Raw genomic sequence first — 20,210 nt, 5'->3', positions numbered from 1 at the left:
TTTTTCCTGGTGACAGCAGTCTCGCGCGTTGGAGATAAAAATGCTTAATTTCGAAAAGTGTTGCTACTGCTCGCTTTGAAATCGTACAGTGTGTTAATCAAAAATTTGTAAGTTTTACAAAATTTATATAGAATGTCTATTTGTGTGTTTGTTTGTTGGCGTTATTGATTTCTGATTAATTATGATAAATTTTTTTGCCACATTTAATCGACTAAAATTGAATATATGTGAAATATTGGATAGAACTTGAGCTTTTATGACCATTTGATTAGAAAGACGAAAATCATTAAAAACTACGTGTCATTGTTGCTTATATAATGAAAGAGAATAAGTTGATTTTTCTATCGAAATTTTTTATGTGGGTTTCATATCGCATCAGACTGAAACATGAATCATACTTTTTGCATCGTTATTAGAGAAGGATGACAACGGTGTGGTTCTCTCTGTTGTTAGATGCATTACTCTGAATCTAACTAAAATGCCATCGGGTACTTCCGCTAGTAATAAAAAAATAAAATGAGAAGTTAAAAAAAATAACTATAATTTCATTCATTGGATAAAGGTTTATATTTTTACAGGGCGCACACAGTCTCTTTAAAATTTAATCACAATGCTAATTGAAAAAAACTTCGCAGGAATAGACCTAACTCAAAGACGATAAATCAGTATGTTATGTTAAAATATATTGATACTAATTTCTGTTTTTAAAACAACGGTCACACGCTAAGGCAGGAATTTGTTCGATGTTCGTTTGTTTGTTCTATCCACAGCATACGTGCACAATTAATCGATTTGACCCTACTGTCCGAAATAGCCTTGTCCGTGAACTTAACCGAACACAAACGATGCATTTCTAGTGACGCCTGCGAAGGACGCCAACATCTCAACCGAATCCGAAACGGCATGCCAATCCAGGGCAGGGTAGATCCGATCCAACAATCAGAACTTCTCTTACCACTTAAAATAATCTCGAAATATAATACGCGAAGACGCTATCAGTAAGTCAAGTATTGTTTTTTTGCGAGTACCACTCTTTAACAGCGGGCTTCTCAATAGCACACATTCATCGGACTTTTCCGCATGACGTCAACGGGTCTTTCTATGTCTGTTTCTCATTTTGCTTATTGCACCAATATGATGAGAGGGAAAATGAAAACAGAAGTTCAATTATCAGCTGTTACGAGAAGTTGAGAATTATGTAGATTACGATTGTTATTAGTGTTAGTTACAAGTGTTTGGTAACTCAAGTTACGCCATGTTTCGACAAAGAAAGAAGCCGTAGATACTAAAGAGTTATCGAAGAGGGCAGTGCGAACTCGGTGTTCAATCAGCCATCTGAAGGACACTGCGAACTTCCCACACTAGTTTAGCGTAAAAGGTCAACACATTAAAAAAATTTATCTGGAAAGAATTATTCGTTTTTTCAAGGTTGTTTAGATACCTCTGGCTGCTTAAAAATTCAGCTGATTTGTATGCAAGCTCCAGTACTGAACTTTCGCACTGTAAGGCAAAACTGAAACAAACAGGAATAAAAATAACAAAGAGACCAACATGGAAATCTTACACATATATGGCTTCTCTTAAATATAAAATATATACTATGCTGTCGTCTGAAAATCATTTGAATAAATTAAAGGAAGAAGTATAGAAATGATTGACTGAAATATTTCGAAAAAATTTAAAGCTTATCACAAAGTTAAACAAGTATATCTGATGTAGATGCCAGAGTGTAAATAGCAAAGGTAAAGAAAAATTTACCTTTGCTAAGCATGTAATGGCATTAGAAGCAACTTTTATTAGTTATACTAAGAGTCTGGAAACAGAGGAAAAAATTCAGCGTCCAAATTAGCTCAGCTAAACGTAAAAAATTTGCTGATTTCAGTTTCTTAAAAATTTAACTCAACGTTGTCTAAGTATAACAATGTTTTTTTTTTTTTTTTTTTTTTTTTTTTTTTTTTCACATCAGTGAAAGCAAAGGATTCAAGTCAATTTAGAGTTATCGACAAATGTGAGTATGAAACAGTTTCATCGTCTTCCATTTTATTCATCAAACAATTAAAACCCGTTTCAGATCGGGACAACGCTAAGGAAAATTAAATACATTCACATAACTGTCAACATCTCTAATAAGATTTGTCATAAAGTAATGAATCGTACCTTATTTTGTTTGTATTGCAAAATATCTCCAGATGCCGTTAATTAAATTACTTAACTACGCGGTATACTGCAGATAAAAGAGGGGGAAGTTCGTGAAACTTCCCAACAAAGATCCTTTTTCAGCATTTTCAAGCTATCGAAGGTATGTGAATTGTCTTAAAAGTTTACTCTCTTTTGTCACCATTAAACGCGGAAAGTTTTACACACGCTTAGAGTATAAGGTATTTATCCCCCTTTCTTAGCATGCCTTCGTAGTGTAGTGGTCAGCATGCTCGGCGCGTATTCGAGAGGTCCATGGTTCGATTCCCGGCGAAGGCGTTCTTCATTTTTACTCTCACCTGCTTCGAAATAACCTAATGTTTCTACAGCAGGGCTGAACATACAAAACAATATATCCAAGGAAAGAAAACAAAATGTCTTTTTTACTTTTTTTTTCGTCAAAGATACTGTAGCTGGACACACAACAATCTCTTATAGAAATATATATATTAAACAATTAATTAAAACTTAAAAAATTAATTAAAACTTTATATATTCGAAAAAAATAAAACATACATAATGATTTACCATTTTGAAATGAAAAGCACTAAAAATACCCTTTTTTTGTTAAATGGCAAACACTAGAACCCTCAGGAGACGCGAATTTGTTGAATGCAATTTCGCATATATGCATTACGTTAATTGTTTCTATTTAATTTGTCAATGCTAAAACTTCATTGATACGTGTTTCAACGTTCATTCATCAACTGTGGCCAGAAGTTACCGATAATTTTAAAGTATTTCCATCGACTGAAACAAGCTAAAGAAATCGTACAAATTGTAAAAGCAGTTTGAAGCGAAGAATTTTCAGATATGGAAAAAGTAGAAGTCAAAGAGTTAATTGAGAAATGACAGTGAAGAAGTGAATGATCTTATAACACTAATTGCCAGTGAAAGCAGAGATAACGAAGAAGAAGCGTTTAAGACATTAAATGAACTGTTAATAAAAGCACAGGAACTGTTCGCTTTTGCAGTGGAAATTGATCCATACTAAGAAAGAAGAGATCACTTTATGAAAAGCGCTGGAAAACTCTGCGCTTTTAATCGCGAAATTTTTAGTTCCCACAGTCATTGTCCCAAGCAAAAATCAGCAGTCCTTAAAAAAAATAACAATTGCATCAAGTACTTAATCAACAGTAATGAAAATTCTTCAATTAAAATTTTTTTCTTTTAATTACAATAATATTTAAGTTATTTACACATTCATTAAACAGTTATTAAATTACACATACTTTCTTAATCTCATTTACACCTAAAACACTTTTCTCATAGGAAGTTAACTCTGCGGAACGCGATTTTGCTGTACGCGCGATATATTAAGGAAGTAGTGATGCGTTCGAGAAGGGTTTATTGCAGGGATTCTCAATCAGGGGTAAATTCCCTTTTGAAATTTCGGCGGAGAAATGCGGTAAGCCTTTCATTTACCTAAGTATTTGGTTTTTGTTTATAAATATAACAAAATGTGTGCACCACATGACTTCCTCGTACGGAATATTAAATGATACGCATTTTTCTTGTATTTCATTTAAACTTATTGGATTGGAAAAAAAAATTGAAAGAAAAAGAGTTTCATAAAACGAAAAATAAAGGGAATCAATAAATGAGTTTATGCAGTAACTCTCTTTTCAAGTTAATATGAATTTAATGAAATGATAAAATGTTAAGGATGGTTTGCAATTTACATATTTTTCTGGTGCTTTCACCTCACAGATTTTACAGGATATTAAGATTAGTTTAACATTAAAAGTGAAAATAGAAAATTAAGAAAAAATTAAATTAAAAAACTGTTTAGATCAAAAACAGCTGTCAAGCTTCCAAAGTTAATGCAACCTAGTTCCGTTCCAACGAGATCAGTTACAATAAAAGCATGAAGCTTCCAATTTTTTCCTTTCCTTCCAAATCTACATGCGTAGTTAATTTTTTAAACATAAATGCATCCATCTAATGCTGATAAGCAAATTTTTTTATATTCGAATTTAAACGCAACAAGGACTATCTGCCCTGCCTCAGGAGAGGGATACATTCATGGACGGCGTTTTAAGGAAGACTGCCTCTTATTCATGTATCACATAGGCAAAACTATAGAAACGAGCCATGTAGCCAGCTCGTTTGTCTGTATCCAGTGGTCTTATTATGCATTTTGAAAGACCTGATCTATTTTAGTAGGGCAGTGTGCACTTACTATGGTAGGGTGGTTCGATATAAAACTTTTGACAATGAATATGTTTTAGTCTTAAACGTGTTACTGTATAAAGCATTAATAAAAGTCTGCAACACGATTTAGGTACAACGATATAATCGCTCCAATACTAGCGTATCTAGCCGCCCAGACGGTACAGTGGTTAGGGAAGCGTACTGCGGTAAAGGGGACAGGTTCGAATCCCAGAGATGGCTTGGTTGTAACTGCCTATCCCTTCATAGAAAGCAATGGCGGCCTCCTATTAGGTGCCTCCACAATAAAATGGCCACCACTTCTGGCCTTAGGAGTGGCCAGCACTGAATAGGCAGGTGCCCGCCATTAGATAAAAAGGGTGTTTACTAGGGTAAACTAGTGTGTTTATGTGTTTGTTTAACAGAATACAATAAAGTACACTAACACTAACCGCAAAAGGGGTGGATTCAGCTATTTTTAAAAGAAAATAGCCTGTGTTTATGTTACACACTTAAAAAACTAAGGAAACACACATGCAGCCAACTCGCTAAGAGGGATTCCAAAACGGATTTAACACCCAGCATTCAGCGTCCTTACCGCTGGGCAGTTGTTGAGCTGGTGTGCTAAAAAATTCATAAAGCCTATTAAACTGATAAAAGTTGCAGGTTGGATGTCGGAAAACAGTTCGAACTTTTAAACGTAGTTATAATACCTTTTTATACTACGTAGCCTAGTATAATGGTGTAACAGAGTTGGATCGTTTTAAATTTGAGGTCTGAAAACAGGGCAAGAGTATATTGTAAGAAAAGTATAAGAAGTAGCATAAGAAAAGTTAAAAAGTATAAGAAAGTTCAAAGTATAAGAAAAGTTAAACGTCAATATTTAGAAAAAAATTTCGAACAGACCGTACGCAAGTAGAATAAACAAAGTACATGTTTCCTAATTTTTTAGAGCCTCCACCGGCCGAGCGGTAAAGTCACTGAACACTGGTAATTCGGTTGGAGGTTCCAATCCAGCGAACGGGCTGCCTGCATGTTTTCCGCATGTGTATATGACACTGTTTGCCTTAGAAAGTCCTCCACGAAGGCATCCCCCTTAGGTAATTGTTTCGAGGCATTGTCTTAATCACATACACCAACACCATTTTTTGGAACTATGAAAAGAAGTTTTTTTTAAAAAAACTTACTTGATTCCTCTTAAATTCCCGAACAGACATCTCGAAGAGTTGAGCATTCTGAACTCCAATGCCGCAGAAAGTCAGATACTTGCGGAACACCTGGAATGAGATATTAAGATACATAAATATATATATTTTAAATAAATTCAACAGTAACTTAGTTTCGTCATTCACATAAAAGTTTACAATCTAATCTAAAACCTCTAAATTTATTTACGTACAATTACGTAAACTTCAAAGAGATAATGTCATTAAGGAGAATATTTAAGTAGCCAGGTTTGATAATTAACGAAAACGAGTATGACGGCTTGGTTTCATTCCAAGGTCTGCGTAGACACTATATCTTTAATTACTGTAAATAGTATTAAATAAAATGCTTACTTTATTAGTTCAGATATAAATATAAATGCCATAAGTATTCTGACGACGCTTGTATTCTAAAGCTAAATTATAAAAAAGCACATGTATTTTACAATAAAAATTTTCCATTTCTTGGATATTTCTCATTCTGAGCTACAAAGATTTTAGAGCCTATAACACTTTTCCCTACAACTCTAACTATCACGTTTTCAAATATACTCTGCAATTTTTATAGTATTTTTTGGGGAGCATTATGCAAAAGGTATGTAACTAAAATAACGAAGCATATTAAATATTCTATATTAGAAATAACTCTCTTGCATCATTTCAAGCTTTCTCTAGTTTGAATGATAAACTGCACATGCCGAGAATTGATTCCATAATATTCTATATAGGATTGTTAAAGGCATTCAAGCCATATCTATTAAAATTTGAGCTCAACAACCGCCATTTCACTGATGTTGTTGAGCTCAGATTCATGGATCTGATTTTTTGTCAACAGTATTCCAAACAGATTCGACAAAGCTTAAGTTTGGAGCAGTTTTTAAAGCCAGCTGGTGATGTGGCTTTAAAAATGTGAACTCAGTGGATGGCTATGTTCCTTGAGCTATAACTGGATATTATTGGTCCGGTGCATATATGCACTGTTTTACTGAAATAGACCAGTTTCTTCAGAATGCGTACGAGGAACAGAAGAGTTAATTTAAAGAGTTAACAAATTTCATGAAGACATTTTTTTTCCTCTGAAGATTAAAGAATAGCATAAAGGTATAATAACACAACCACTGAACAATGGACAAAGTAAAATAAATAAATCCACAACCTAATGGAACAATATGTACAACAGATCTGAAGTGGGAAAGGCTAAAGCCATTGTATTACGATGCTTGCATTATCAAGGACAATATCTCGCAAAAGTTAGCATTAAATCGTATGTAGTTTTAATAAAATATTTTAAAATAAATTATTCTAGTTTCTTTTGATAGAAGTCTCATAAATAAAGAGCAATATCAAATTATGAATGGAGGACACCTTGATCCTCTTTCAACATAATGGATGAACAGGTAAGAAAGCATCTTGCACTGCAGATGAAATACACTGAAATACCACGTTTTTCTGCTTTCCAAATTTATGGGTTTGAGATATTTTCCTTTGCCAATATTCTTCCTTCAAAAGACAGTGAAAATTATTATTCGCATAAAAAACTAAACGTGTTACACAAACTCTACAAAATATAAAATTCAATTAATCTTTATCATTAAATAATGAAGAATCTGTATGTATATACGAGATTTTGATCGTTAAATAATGAAGAATCTGTATGTATATACGTTCACATGTTCCTCGCATTGTGGAAACAGGCGGCTACCAAATTTTGAACACGTATAGCCCATCCCACCGAACATGTGTCCCTCGAAGTCCGAATTTGTTATTTATTTATTTTACACCTTGTGTGAGTTTAATGAATTTTTGATTAACAAACTGAGAAATTTAAGAATAATGTGTCTGACATTTTTAACTGCACTGTATGATATTTACGTTTAAATTTAATCAGAAAACTCAGGGTTTCAAAGGAATGTGTTGCCGCTGCGAAACGTGTCTTTTAAATATAAACAAATCTAAGCGATTTAAAAGAAATGTATTCCCGCTGTCCGAAATAAAATATTTTTATCTTTAACGCGCCGGTGTGTTGCCCTTTGACAGAGCATATGATTTTTAATTTTTCTTTCAGTGTTAGTCTCTCCATTACATTTTTAACAAACTAAGAGATTTAAAAGCAACAAGCATATTTTATCTTTCTATTAATTACAAGTTTATTATTAATTACTACTTGGTGTTAATCTATTGTTCAGTTGGCCGAGCAAGCAGCTAGATTTTAAAATAAGAAACAGAAATTATCCGAATTTGATACCGTAGATATGAAACTTTCAAAATTTAAGAGGAAATTACATTTCATGATGACAATATGAAATGACTTTTAAAAGCAAATAAAAACAAGCATCTAATTTAATAGATTTTGAAGTTTTAGGTTTAACATGACCTAATCATATTTCAAAATATTTTGTATGCTTTTTTTTTAAACGAATGCGCACAGTTTTACAACATTCTGGGAAAAAGGAAAATTTTTATCTAAAGAAATGAAGAAACAGCAATTTACAGATTAGAAAATACGTTAAGAATACACGAAAAATAACTTTTCTAAAACAAAATAAATGAAAACTGATCTTTTTCTTTAAAAAAGAGCAAGATGATAACTTAATGAATAGTATTGTTCCGTTAAGTCGACAACAGTAGGCAATTAAAAAAGACAAATTATTTTGCACATTTAGTACAAAATTTGTGATAGAGGAAAAGTTAAAGTGTCTACAAACAGGAGTAATTCCAGAGTTTAACTTACATAGCAAAGATTTATTAATTTTTTATAAGTCTGTCATATGGTTTATATTCAACCATAATTGAGTTCTTTCCATACATCAGCACGTCTCCGTCACTATTACATGGCTGGATGAATATCCTGCGTTAACTTTGGCAGTTCTTGAGGTAGGAGTGGCGCATACACAGCGTCCTTGACAAAACCCAATAGGAGGGGAGGGGAATCGCCGGATATTATGTCAGGTGATCTTGATGCTGCAATGACTTAACATTCTGCAACTGTCTATCAAGATTACCTGTAATAGCACAATCTAGAAATTTTACCTGTTGGGATATGCCAAGGATTTATAAGTACCATTCCAACCCCAAGATCTGCTACAGTTATGGCAATTTACCCAGAAAGCCAGAGATTCTATTATTATTACAAGTAATTACCTCATAGTTAAATTATCATGTATTTTTAACTGCACTGTAGATTAGGCCCTCGAATCACGATTTTCATCTTACGGACGAATATGTAAACTGTTTCTTACTAAGAAAAGTCTTCAGGTTATGGGATAAAATGGTGCAACACACAGCTTAAAAATACAAAAAAACTTCCAATGCAACATAATTTTTTTCCATTAATGCTAGATTCAAACACATTCCGTAAATTTAGATGCACTGTTAACAAAGTTATTAGTTGAATTTAGTCCAATAAAACCATCTCATCAGGTTTAAATATCAAACAGTAGAACACATTCAGCTGTTTTACTGAAGAATCTTTGCTTCGGTAAATTGTTGCTCTCATAATTTTGGGATAGGATGTTACACTTTTAAGCTATTTAAGTTTTCATTAAGTAATTCCAGAACTCATTTATAATGAATTTAGCAATTTCTACCACTAACACTACCTCTTCTAGGTTCTTATGAATTTCGCATCCTTGAACTTCGGATCTCTTGCCCTGCACCTTTATCAATAACTTACCTTTTTTAGAAATTTTCTTTATATGCAAGAAAACAGCAAACCTTCAACATATAAAAATTTTTATCTCTTTCTTTCAAATTCAATATCAGTATTTTATATTATATAGACATTAAGTATTCTGGAAGCAGAAGTCATGAAAAATTAGCAACGCCTTCGCCGGGAATTGAACCACGGACCTCTGGAATACGTGCTCAGCGTGCAGACCACTACACCGCGAAGGCACACTAAGAAGGCGGGAGAAATACCTTATAATACTATTATATTGTAAGATCAATGAGCCCTATACTTCAGCCTGATTTTGATCTGCTTTCCAAAGTTTCTGATTAGAAAGCTGAATAAAAATATCAAGAAAATGTTTTTGAACTGCTCTAGGTATCATCCAGTTAACAATTAGGAAACTTCACATTAAGAAAGAAAACTTTATGAAATTAACACCAGATGAACTCCTATCAGACAAAGTCATCATATGAAATTATTTAGCAATTAAAAATAAAAAAATATTCAAATACGTTGAACAATTTTACATGTATGGTCGGGTCATAAGTTTCATCGGCTGCTGTACTTTAGTATAATAATTAAGTCTCGGATTTAACAAACCAAAATTATCCTCTCTCTGGATGGAAAAAGAAAGGAAAAGAAATGTTGAAAAGAAAACGTTACACACGCTGAATGTACTTAATTTTCAATGCTAATAGCGTCTAATAGACTTCGTGAATTGCAAGCTTGTTCGGATGTAAATGAGATATATTTGGATGATAAACACAGGATCGTAATTGCTGCACGACTTGGGAGAAACCCTACATCGAATTCGATACTATCGAAGCCTTGATAATTACCTAAAAATGTGTTTTAACAACTTTATTAATTTAAATTTCTGCGATAATGAAAGTAAGATGCTTGAGATGAATAATTCTCAAAACTGTATAAGATACATTTGATACCTTTCTAGGCTCTGTTTAAATCAGCCGCCATAGCCTTATGAGGTACACAGAAGAAATGTATAAATAAAATATAATATAACATGAACAGTCGCTAATAAAAAGTACTATCTCCTTTATTGATTCATGGAAACTTTATGAGCCAGAGAATGCCTTTCAAGAATTGCATTAAGAAGCTTATCTTTGCAAACACGATCTCTAGCTACAATTCAACCATAATGGACACATATTTAAAAAAAAATATGCCTAAAAGTCCTTTTGAATAAAATAACCATTTTAAGTGTTTTATATATTTTTTTCCTAAATAATCATTTAATGAGAGCTTTAGCAAATATTTATTTAGCAAATATTTTGCTAAACTTATTTAGCAAAGTAATAAATTATGGAAAACATTTCGAAGATTATTTGTGAGAATGGCCATACAGCTCAGACAGAAGGATTTCTAATGAAAAATTATTCCAAAATTACACAAGGGGAAACAGAAACAAGAGAAACTGAGCCTAGGAGTAAGTTACCAGGGTTCCAAAGCTTTAGCCATCCATTGACTTGTAGGATTTACGCATAACTAGATGATTCACAAGTTAGTCATTGAATGTTTACTTTTCAGTTCGTTAAATAAATATATAACATGAGAATATAAAACTTAAATCTCATTTATTAACAGACAAACACAGGCGTAGATACCACATAATTTATTACTGGAAAACTAGTTTTCTAGACACATATTCTGATTCCCATATTATCATGGGCGCAATATGCACCCTGCAATGGACAGGACATGGCGGTATTGTACGACACTCACGGACGGGCTTGATAATTACCTAAAAATATGTTTTAACAACTCGAAAACAAGACAAAATTTATTGCTGGACAACTAATTCTTGATACATATACTCTTATTGACACATCATCGGGGGCGCAATTGGCAAATTACTAATTTTTGGAAGAGTATATTTTCAGGCAGTGGACGAAAGACAGCAATTAGCTGCTACTTGTTTGCACAGCAAGGCAAAGCGGGAAAGCAGCTGCCCATGCAGCAGTAGCAAGAAATATAGCGTCAGTTCTTTGGTGCTGAAATTTTGATCTGTGATTGGATAAAATGCATCTGCACTGTGACGCGTTGCGTAGGATGGCATAATATGGATTAATTGTGAAATGAAGCACTTTAAACTGATATATCATAAACAGTTAGTGGTTTTAGGGAAGTAGTCAAATTAAAGGAATAAATGGGACTTATTGCCAAATTAGCTTCAGAAGTTTGCTTTCATATTTTATAACTTACATATAAATATAATCCTTTAAAAGTCTTCTTTTAATTGGGTTCCTTTCCCTTTCTACCCTAAAAATAGTAAGTGCTTATACCAAATCTCTCTAAACTGCGTCATTTCAGAATTAATCCATGCTATACGATTTTAACTTAACAATAATGACGCTGGAACTTAAAAAAACGCTTTAACCAGTATTGATGTTAAAATCTGAGACTTGAAACCTTTAGCAATCAATCGAAGTGAAGTCGAACCCAAAACGGTTTATTCTTATCCTAACTTTCGAAGTATAACTTTGCAATTTTATTCTCCACTTCTCTCTCCTGCTTGCTTGCTATCTGTTGCTGCTCTTCTCTTCAAGCATATATTAAAAATAAAGCTATTCAAGATGGGGCGCGAAGATGGCGCAAGTTATCAGTGTTTGAATCAAAAAGCCTACAATAAAAGAAATACTAAACTGGCCATGATTGTAACTATCTATCTGACGTCGCTAACAGATACGTCGTTATCAAAAATAATTTCATTACACTCATACGCATATATATCTATAGATATATATGTATTACTGCTCGGCTTTCAAACTGCGTAATGAAATTACAGAAGTTTTTAAAACCAAAAGATTATGCCACGTTTTTTGTACGAGTTTGATGTTTGTTGTAAAGCATTAACTCTTTTCACTAAAAACAAAATTAATTGAAGCGTTTGTGTTACTGAAATGAATTGTACTTTCGAACATCTTTTACAACATTCCGATAAAACTTCAATTTATTTATATTAAATTAGAAAAATTACACAAAATTCCCTGAAGCTTTTATTCCAAGACACGTTATTAACGATCTTAAATATGGAAGGAGGAAGGCCATTTGTTGTGTATGATATCTCCAACATTAGTGATAATTAGCTACTAGAACTTCACACAATCTCCATCTTAATGCTGCCTGTGTTTTCTTAAATGCATGATAAACGGAAAAACAAAAGTAATTAAAAAAAAGGAAACGATTTCTGCGGTATATGCAGTTCACTTTCTCTAATCACACCGTCTAAAATGGCTGAAATCCTTATATGCAAATTAATTGGCGATATAATGACTCAACATGCGATCACTCGTCTTCTTTAGTTGTGGTTGTAGTGCAAAAAAAAAAAAAAAAAAAAAAAAAAAAAAATAATAATAATAATAATATTATAAGCGATGAAAACAAATTCAACTACTTATCTGAATCAAATGAGAGATATAGACAGACCAAAAGATGTGTTCTCTTTTCTGCTCAACGTTTATTATCAACACAGCACTGTTTAATTGAACCGCTGATAAAAAATGACGTGACAAAGAATTTCACATATTCTACTCAATACAACCCTTATCTCATAATCTGAACGGCAATGGGTAAAAAACGCAGGAAAAAGAACAAAGAAGTTAATATATATGCTAATCTTGACCATGTGTTAACACAAGAAATCACTTATAGTCTGTCGTATCTACACGTTGTTGCTTTTACAAAATAGATAAATGATTATTAAGAAGAAGAAAACTAAAAGATAAACAGTAAGTAGTCTTACTGGATGTTGAATAGCTAATAGACTATGCGAAAGGGATTTCTTAAATCGCAATACCTTGGGAACATACTGTTACTTTACCCTAAAAGTAAGCGCTTCAGAAAGGAAAGAAAACAACTGCGCCATTTCTTCCATGCTAACGCAACTAAAACATTTCTTCCTCGACAAATATTTAACTAAGATCTTTTATGCCTTAAAGAAAGCCAGACAGAAGGTTTCCCAACTATACCATTAAATACATGGATGATAGTTTCACAGAAGATGCTGTTATCATGGGCATGCCTTTGCACAAACACTTGAACATTGATAGCACATGAATAGGAATAAATATCTTTAACGATAATGAGGTAAAACTCTTTTCATGGGTTTTCATAACCGGAAATGGGCCCTCGGATAAACAATCACAAAATGAACGAATCTTTTAAAAGCACAGACTTTAAATTACCACTGGAGCTTATTTAGTTCATTTACTTTTTCATCAACTGTCAAGAACAAAGACGTGGAAAGAATTTCTTTCAATGCTATACTGTTACAAATTTTTATACAAAAAGGGTCAACTATTTCACGTCTGTTTAAAGGAAATCATTCCGCAAGGGGAATATGAAATAGTGTCTACTACAAGATCACTATATATCAAGAGGCAGGAGGCTGACTAGAAGAGGAATTCGATAATTTCAGAAATGAAAACAGCCATTCTTTTCATGCAACGGTTGACAGAAATTTAGACACAAGCACGATGGCTGCTGCATGCAACTTAGGTACAGGCCAATCCCTCCTACAGAGGTTTTACATCAGCAGCATTTACATCTCTTTGGCTTATTAAAAGTTCACATAAAGAAACTTACAAGATTACGTTCTTTCCAACGCTCGATTTCAATCACGTCATTTGATTTACAGAAGAGGTGAAACTAAAGCACAACTGAATTTAGTTCCCCAAGACAGAAGCTGCTTTGGAGTAGACTATGAATCAGTGACGTAACATGTTCAAAGTATTTCGGCTCAAGGTATTATGAGTCAGTGACGTAACATGCTCAAGTTATTTCGGTCGGGAAGAGCACAGTAACCTTACAACAGTTTTACACAATAACCTTGGATATCGGTGGGTTGTCGTACATTTGAAGGTATCCAGCGATACAGTTGAATTTTCCAGCATACTTTACAGGTAAAGTGGCATTCATATGTGAAGGAAAGTTTAACATGAACAATGCTCAGGATTAAATGCACGCCAATTCACATGCTACACGGCTTTGATACACCACATGTTACAGATTTGTGCTTAACAGCTCGTTATCAGTGTCTCGGGACTATCCTTAAAAAGCAGCCATTATCCGCTGTCACATTGACTCGTTGAACGGCTGTATCGCTCCTTCTGGAAGAACCATACGTGGCTAGAGCTTATGAAAGATATTCCTGTATCCTACTGCAGTAGAATGGGGTTCGAACACGAAGAAGCTTCAGAATCTTTCAGCTAGCGTGTGAATCTGAACGTGAAATCTTGGGGGAGAGACTAGACAGGATAAATCTGCATGCTGCCCAAAAGATCGCCCGATCTGACTTGTCCGATTTGATTTTAGGTAGAAGATACCTAAATAAGACTCCTATTAATTCCAATGAGAACTCGGCATTAGGCCATCTGTTGCAACTAGTTGGAAACAACAGGTATCTTTGAAAACGTTACGCTTGTTGATAAGCTGATGCCTGTCAGACACGGACAACTGTTGATGATTGATCTTATAAAAACTTTGTTTCATTTTCTGTTTTTTTGTGTTCGCGCCTAACACATAGCAGTTGATGATATAAATTTTTTTTTACAAAATAATACTATGTTTATTTTGGTACACTTAACCAACCTTTAAATTTTGGCTACAGGATTTCTATTCACTTTGAATACTTAGCCTTTCATATCTACAGATGTAATTTTACTCGATTAAAAAAAAGAGAAAATGGTTCCTAGATACATTTCTATTAAGAAACACAACTTCTGAAATTGCATTTTAATGTCATCAGTCATTTTCAGAGTACGGCAACGTTTCACTGAATTGATATAATAAAACACTTGCAGTTTTTCTTTTATGCAGCTTTTATCTGAAGAGCTTTTATCAGTGCAAGAGGCTACTTAATAAAAATTCTACTTCCAATATTTTCTTAAATTTCAATTGGTCTGTGAAAGGTGCTTGCTTTATGGCAGTTACAATCGCATTACTATGATAAAAATCTCGCTTTATGGGCTCTCAGCAAATTGTTTGACCACAAAAAGGAAGCTTACGTTAAATATACAAGGATCTTATCCCAAAATCACCCCAATCAAAAAACGTCCTTTTACAGACAAGCTTTCAAAATAACAACGAAAGTAGTTAATCTGGCTCTTGAATCTCAGATTGACGATAAGTATCATTGTGAGACCAGTTCATGCAATGCAAGTTTTTAAAATCCTGCGCCAGGACAGAAAAATATGTCATGCTTAGCTAACTATACAACTTTCGCAATAGACCGCAAATAACACATGCGGTCCTTCACGCGAAAACCTTCAGTGGTTGTGCGAACGATCTTCAGTTTCGTGTCCTCAGATATTTCCAGATTCCAAAAATTGCAAAGCAAAAAAAAATCTATTCGATGACCGAGTATGATCTCTATTACAGCTGTAAAGTCATAACTAGAAAAGTTTTTTAAGGTTTAGCAAACTGTATAAACTAAACTTTTAAAGTTTTACTGTACTACAGCTCACATTCCTTACATTAAGAAGAACACCATCCTTTGTTGCGCAACGTGAAAAACGCAAATTAATTTTCCCGATGAAATTATTCTACAGCATTTTATGAATTACTCATGTGGTATTCACCCTAAGCTCAATTAAGAATGTAGCTTTGATAGAATGACAATGGTTCTACATGATTATATAAAACTTTCCACTGGGTTCAGATTAAGCGAACAAAATCGTCAAATAATGCTTAGAATATTACCGATACATTTTGTCATCCTATAAATAATGTGATTTTTAGTCCTTGAATTTTTAGTCCTTAGCGCTTTGTCTCTGAAAGACTATTGTTTTCGTTTTGCGATTTTGCGTTGAAAACTTTAAAGAGCTGTATCACTTTTCAAATCGTTGCCACCAAATATTATCGCCCTGTATTTTATTTGAAGAAATTAAATAATGAAGAATCTGCATAAATGTATGCATGTTTCTCGCACTGTGATAAAACAACGGTACATAGAGCCATCCAATTTTGAATGACGTAATCCTACTGCGATAATGGGCACCTTGTAGGGTTTATATTTATTTTAACTAACATTTATTTTAAGCTATCTTTCCTGTCAAGCCTTTACTTTCCCCTAGAATTGCCAATGCCAGAGTATGTAAATCATAGTAGGACGCGCAGAATAATCAAATTTTAAGCAGAAGTAATTTGAGTTAAATAGAAGGGAAACGAGATTTGTAAGTGTGCTTCTTGAATCACGAGCGTGAAAGTAGAAATTTAAGAACCGCTAGGTAGAAATTTTGCTAGATAGAAATTTAAGAACCGCACGTTTCGGCCTGTGTGCCTACTTCGGCAGTTAGTTGAATCTTTCAACTTCTTATTCAGAAAGTTTGCTGAATCTCAGCTGTATCTTAGAACGCGGTTAAGATAGTTACAATTATAGAGCCTCGTAGATAGTGACTTCGTTAGTTATTCATCCTGTCATTCATTTTTAGTTGTACTTTCCTATTTTTGTTTAACCGCCGGGTCGGCGTAGTTTGTGAGCGTCGAGTGAACGCAACTGTGACTTCTAAAGTGAAATAAAAAGGGAGTTAAAACCCTTCTTAAGAGTCTGTGTAATTTCCAGTTCATAGCAGTCACTACTACTATTGCTGAAAAGTTGGGGCCTCTCAACATCACAACCTGAAAGCCCAAATTTGAAATTTGGATTTGTTTTATGATCAATTTCATATTTTATAAAACTTTAACGAATTTTTGATTAACAAGCTCAACGATTTAAAAGCAAGCAATGGCAACACTCTATGGGGGAAAAAAGCCTTTTTATCTGCAGTACGCGGAAGTGCGTATTGGAAATTCTAAAGATATGCTCATTTAAAAAATATTTTGCGACATTGCTTTTGAACTGAATTTTATCGTTTAAGTGCAAAGAACATGATATTTAATAATAAAGGTAACACACAAAACGTTAAAAAACCGCCCCTTTGAACGTGATTTAAAATCTGAAACGTATCAGATTTTGTTTTTTTGTTTATATTTCCCTCATTTTTCAAAATTGCCGTAAAGAAAATTAATGTTTTTCCGTCTAAAAATATATTCTCATTCCTCAGCTGCTAATCCTGCTTAACAGATACAATGCAATTTTGTTCCATAATTTTTTGAAAGAAGTCTTCATCGAGCTCTAGGAATGTTTCAGGACGAGGCTCGTCTTCTAGGCTCTGGTTTCCTGTTTAGAATTTTTGAAATTACCATAATATGCCGAATATGCTCCTTTGTCATTTCCATCACAGTTTAAAAAATATAACTGTAGAAATCGAATAAAACTACCACTAAGAAAAACAACAAAGTAAAGCTGCTACCTGCTTTTACAGCAAGTTGTGCAGAATATTTTAACCCGTCTAACTCCGACTTTCATTTCATATGTTGAAAAAAAAAAAAAAAAAAAACCTCATTATTTAGTGGAATGATAAAATATTTTCTAGGAAAAAATTATTCAAAAACAATCAAACATCCAAACGATTTTGTGCAGACAAACTACTGTGTGTAAGTAAAGCTTTTGTAATATAAAATTAACTAAGTATTTTTTTTAGTTAAAAATAAAATAATTGTTATCACCGTTTTAAATTAAGCAAAGACTATATAAACATACTGCATTTGTAATTTGATATTTTTTATTATTCCCAATTTAAAGATATTAAAAAGGGGTCTTAATTATACATCTGTAAGTGTCGTAGTGTTCTACAGCATAATTCAAATTTTATGCAACAATGAGCAATCAAGTTAAAAAATTATTTAAAAACTCCACTGTACACAATATTGATAAACATTAATAAACATTGATCAGTTGAGTGCGTCCACGCCACATACATTTTTTTTCGCTTCGCCTTTCCTAGCGTAAGATATTGGGCACTATCTCTATAGGCAGTAAGGTGCTCGTGATTCAGAAATAATTGTAAAGTACAGAAATTTTAAAATATGTTAATTCGTAACTTGTATCTAGGATTTATAATGATGTTTTAATGAAATAACAGTTGGTCTGCTAAACCTTAATGATTTTTCGCTCGAAATCCCTTAAAAAAGTTGTATTTGTTAAGCTGCCGCTCTGGTATCTAAAGGATGAGTATTCTTTATAGTTACAACAATTGCTGGATTTTAAGTTAAACAAGTTCTAGTATTGTAACTGCTTTTATTCTCATTAATTCCTGTAGGTTTGTGCTAGTGTTTATTTTAACTGTTATAAAAACAACTGAAAATATAAAAATGTTATTATTCTTATATTTATTATTTTCATAACTTCAGTGATGTTATGTTGATTTGTTTTTGCAGTTCCCTAACACACTTGCTGACAGGGTTGTTGCCAGATTTTAGATTTTATTTGCATGTTTATAACTCAAAAACATAAGAATTTTACTATCTCTAACGATCACTACAAAAACAAAGTGGTACTTTGAAGACAACGCAACAACTGCTATGGTATTAAATGAAAGATATTACATGGGTGTCCTAATAAATGTATCAGAAGTTACAGTAAAATTTCAGGAAAACTGATTTTCATCAACTGAAAAATTATGAAATATGGGTACAAAGAAGAAAAAGGAAGGGAAACAAACACTTTTATGCTAGAAAATGTGAGAACATGGGGTTATCTTCATAGCATCTAAAAATATATATTTCGAAATTTGAGTCATAAGCGTTATCGATCATCCTAAAATTATCTAGAATACATATACTTATATTTAGAATATATATACATATACTTAAGGATGCAGCATAAGTATTACCTGTGATCCTCATAATTTCAAGACTGTTTAATTGTATGCATTAGTATAATCAGTGGTATTAACGGTACTTGGAAAATATATAGTGCATTGATCCGAGAATAAGACATCGTTTTTTTTTCCACTCAAAATATCCTGACAATCGAACTCAGTTACCTATCATCTAAAAGAAATATTAAGATAATTTCATTAAACTATTATGTTAAAAGGACATATTCTTGCCCAGTTTTACGTCAAGATACAACATAGCTGCTAATCGTGAAATGTGAAAAAAATTTCTAAGCGAATGCAAAAGGTTTTCAAGCTGCCAGGAGATGTTATTTCAAGAAAACGCCAAATTGGTTTAAATTTTCTTTATAATGCATGATTCAGGTTACTGAACTATTTGCAAAGCGATTCTGATGTAAAACATATTAATATTTAATCACCTATCCCCAATTTTATGCTTTTTTGACTGATTTTATTTCCTTTTGTAATTGTTTTACACTTTTACTTATCCTTTACTTTACTTTTACTTTTACTTAAAGCTTTTACTTATCAAAGTACTTCTACATATGATGGAAATAAAATTAATAAATATTAAAATATAAGCCAAATAGTAAAATTAGTAAATAACATCAAATTTAAAACACTGTGGGCAAGCACAGAAGAATGAAGCAAAAATTCAAAACGAAACAATCTCCTCACTTCACATCGGTTAGCTTACGATCCTTTAACTTCACTTCAACTTTAGCATGTATGTAGATTCTATTTACTCTATTTCATCCCCTTCTTAATTAATTAATCAGTAACTGAAACGAAAATCGGATTTGCATAAGGATGCGCGCACCTTTATACAAAATGCCAGATTGGTATAAAGGTGTCGACAATCATTTTCAAGCGAGAAACTAATCTTCAGTTCGTACATGCTCCCTTCCTTATGCGTGGTACTGTTATAAAAATTTCTGTTTTTTCGAATAGTGGTCGGCTTGCATAAAGGGGCGGCAATTCTATGCTGGACGAGAGCCATTATAACGACCATTCATGCTCATTTCCCACGTAAAAAAGGTGAGAATTTGTTGGTAGAAGTGAATTAAGAAGCTAGAAATTAAAAATGGAAGACTGGGAGATCTACCAGAAACCAAGATATGTGATGAAAATGGGAGATTTGGTAGCTATGATGTGGTTTTTAGACCATTAAACTATTTTACTGAGGAAATTGAAATGTGTTCTTTTCCATAAAAGGCTGAAAAATGTGAGACTGTCATTATGCGCAAG

General features: G+C 33.1%; 1 protein-coding gene across 4 annotated transcripts in view; it reads right to left on the bottom strand.

Annotated features, from left to right (window-relative positions):
• The window catches only part of LOC118187679 (cGMP-specific 3',5'-cyclic phosphodiesterase-like), an 883,923-nt gene that overhangs the window by 42,912 nt on the left and 820,801 nt on the right, over window positions 1–20,210 (bottom strand). For all 4 annotated transcript variants that reach the window (XM_085817555.1, XM_085817557.1, XM_085817554.1 and 1 more), the window contains one exon: window positions 5,535–5,624. In XM_085817555.1, the coding sequence (XP_085673681.1) occupies window positions 5,535–5,624 (90 nt within the window). The remainder of the gene's footprint in view (window positions 1–5,534; window positions 5,625–20,210) is intronic.

This window comes from Stegodyphus dumicola, chromosome 5 (assembly GCF_044657685.1).
Source record: "Stegodyphus dumicola isolate Sdum_Otavi_A_Nest chromosome 5, ASM4465768v1".
Lineage (NCBI taxonomy): Eukaryota > Metazoa > Arthropoda > Arachnida > Araneae > Eresidae > Stegodyphus > Stegodyphus dumicola.
The sequence above is the reverse complement of the archived record's forward strand: the minus strand, read 5'-3'. Positions and strand labels throughout refer to the sequence as shown.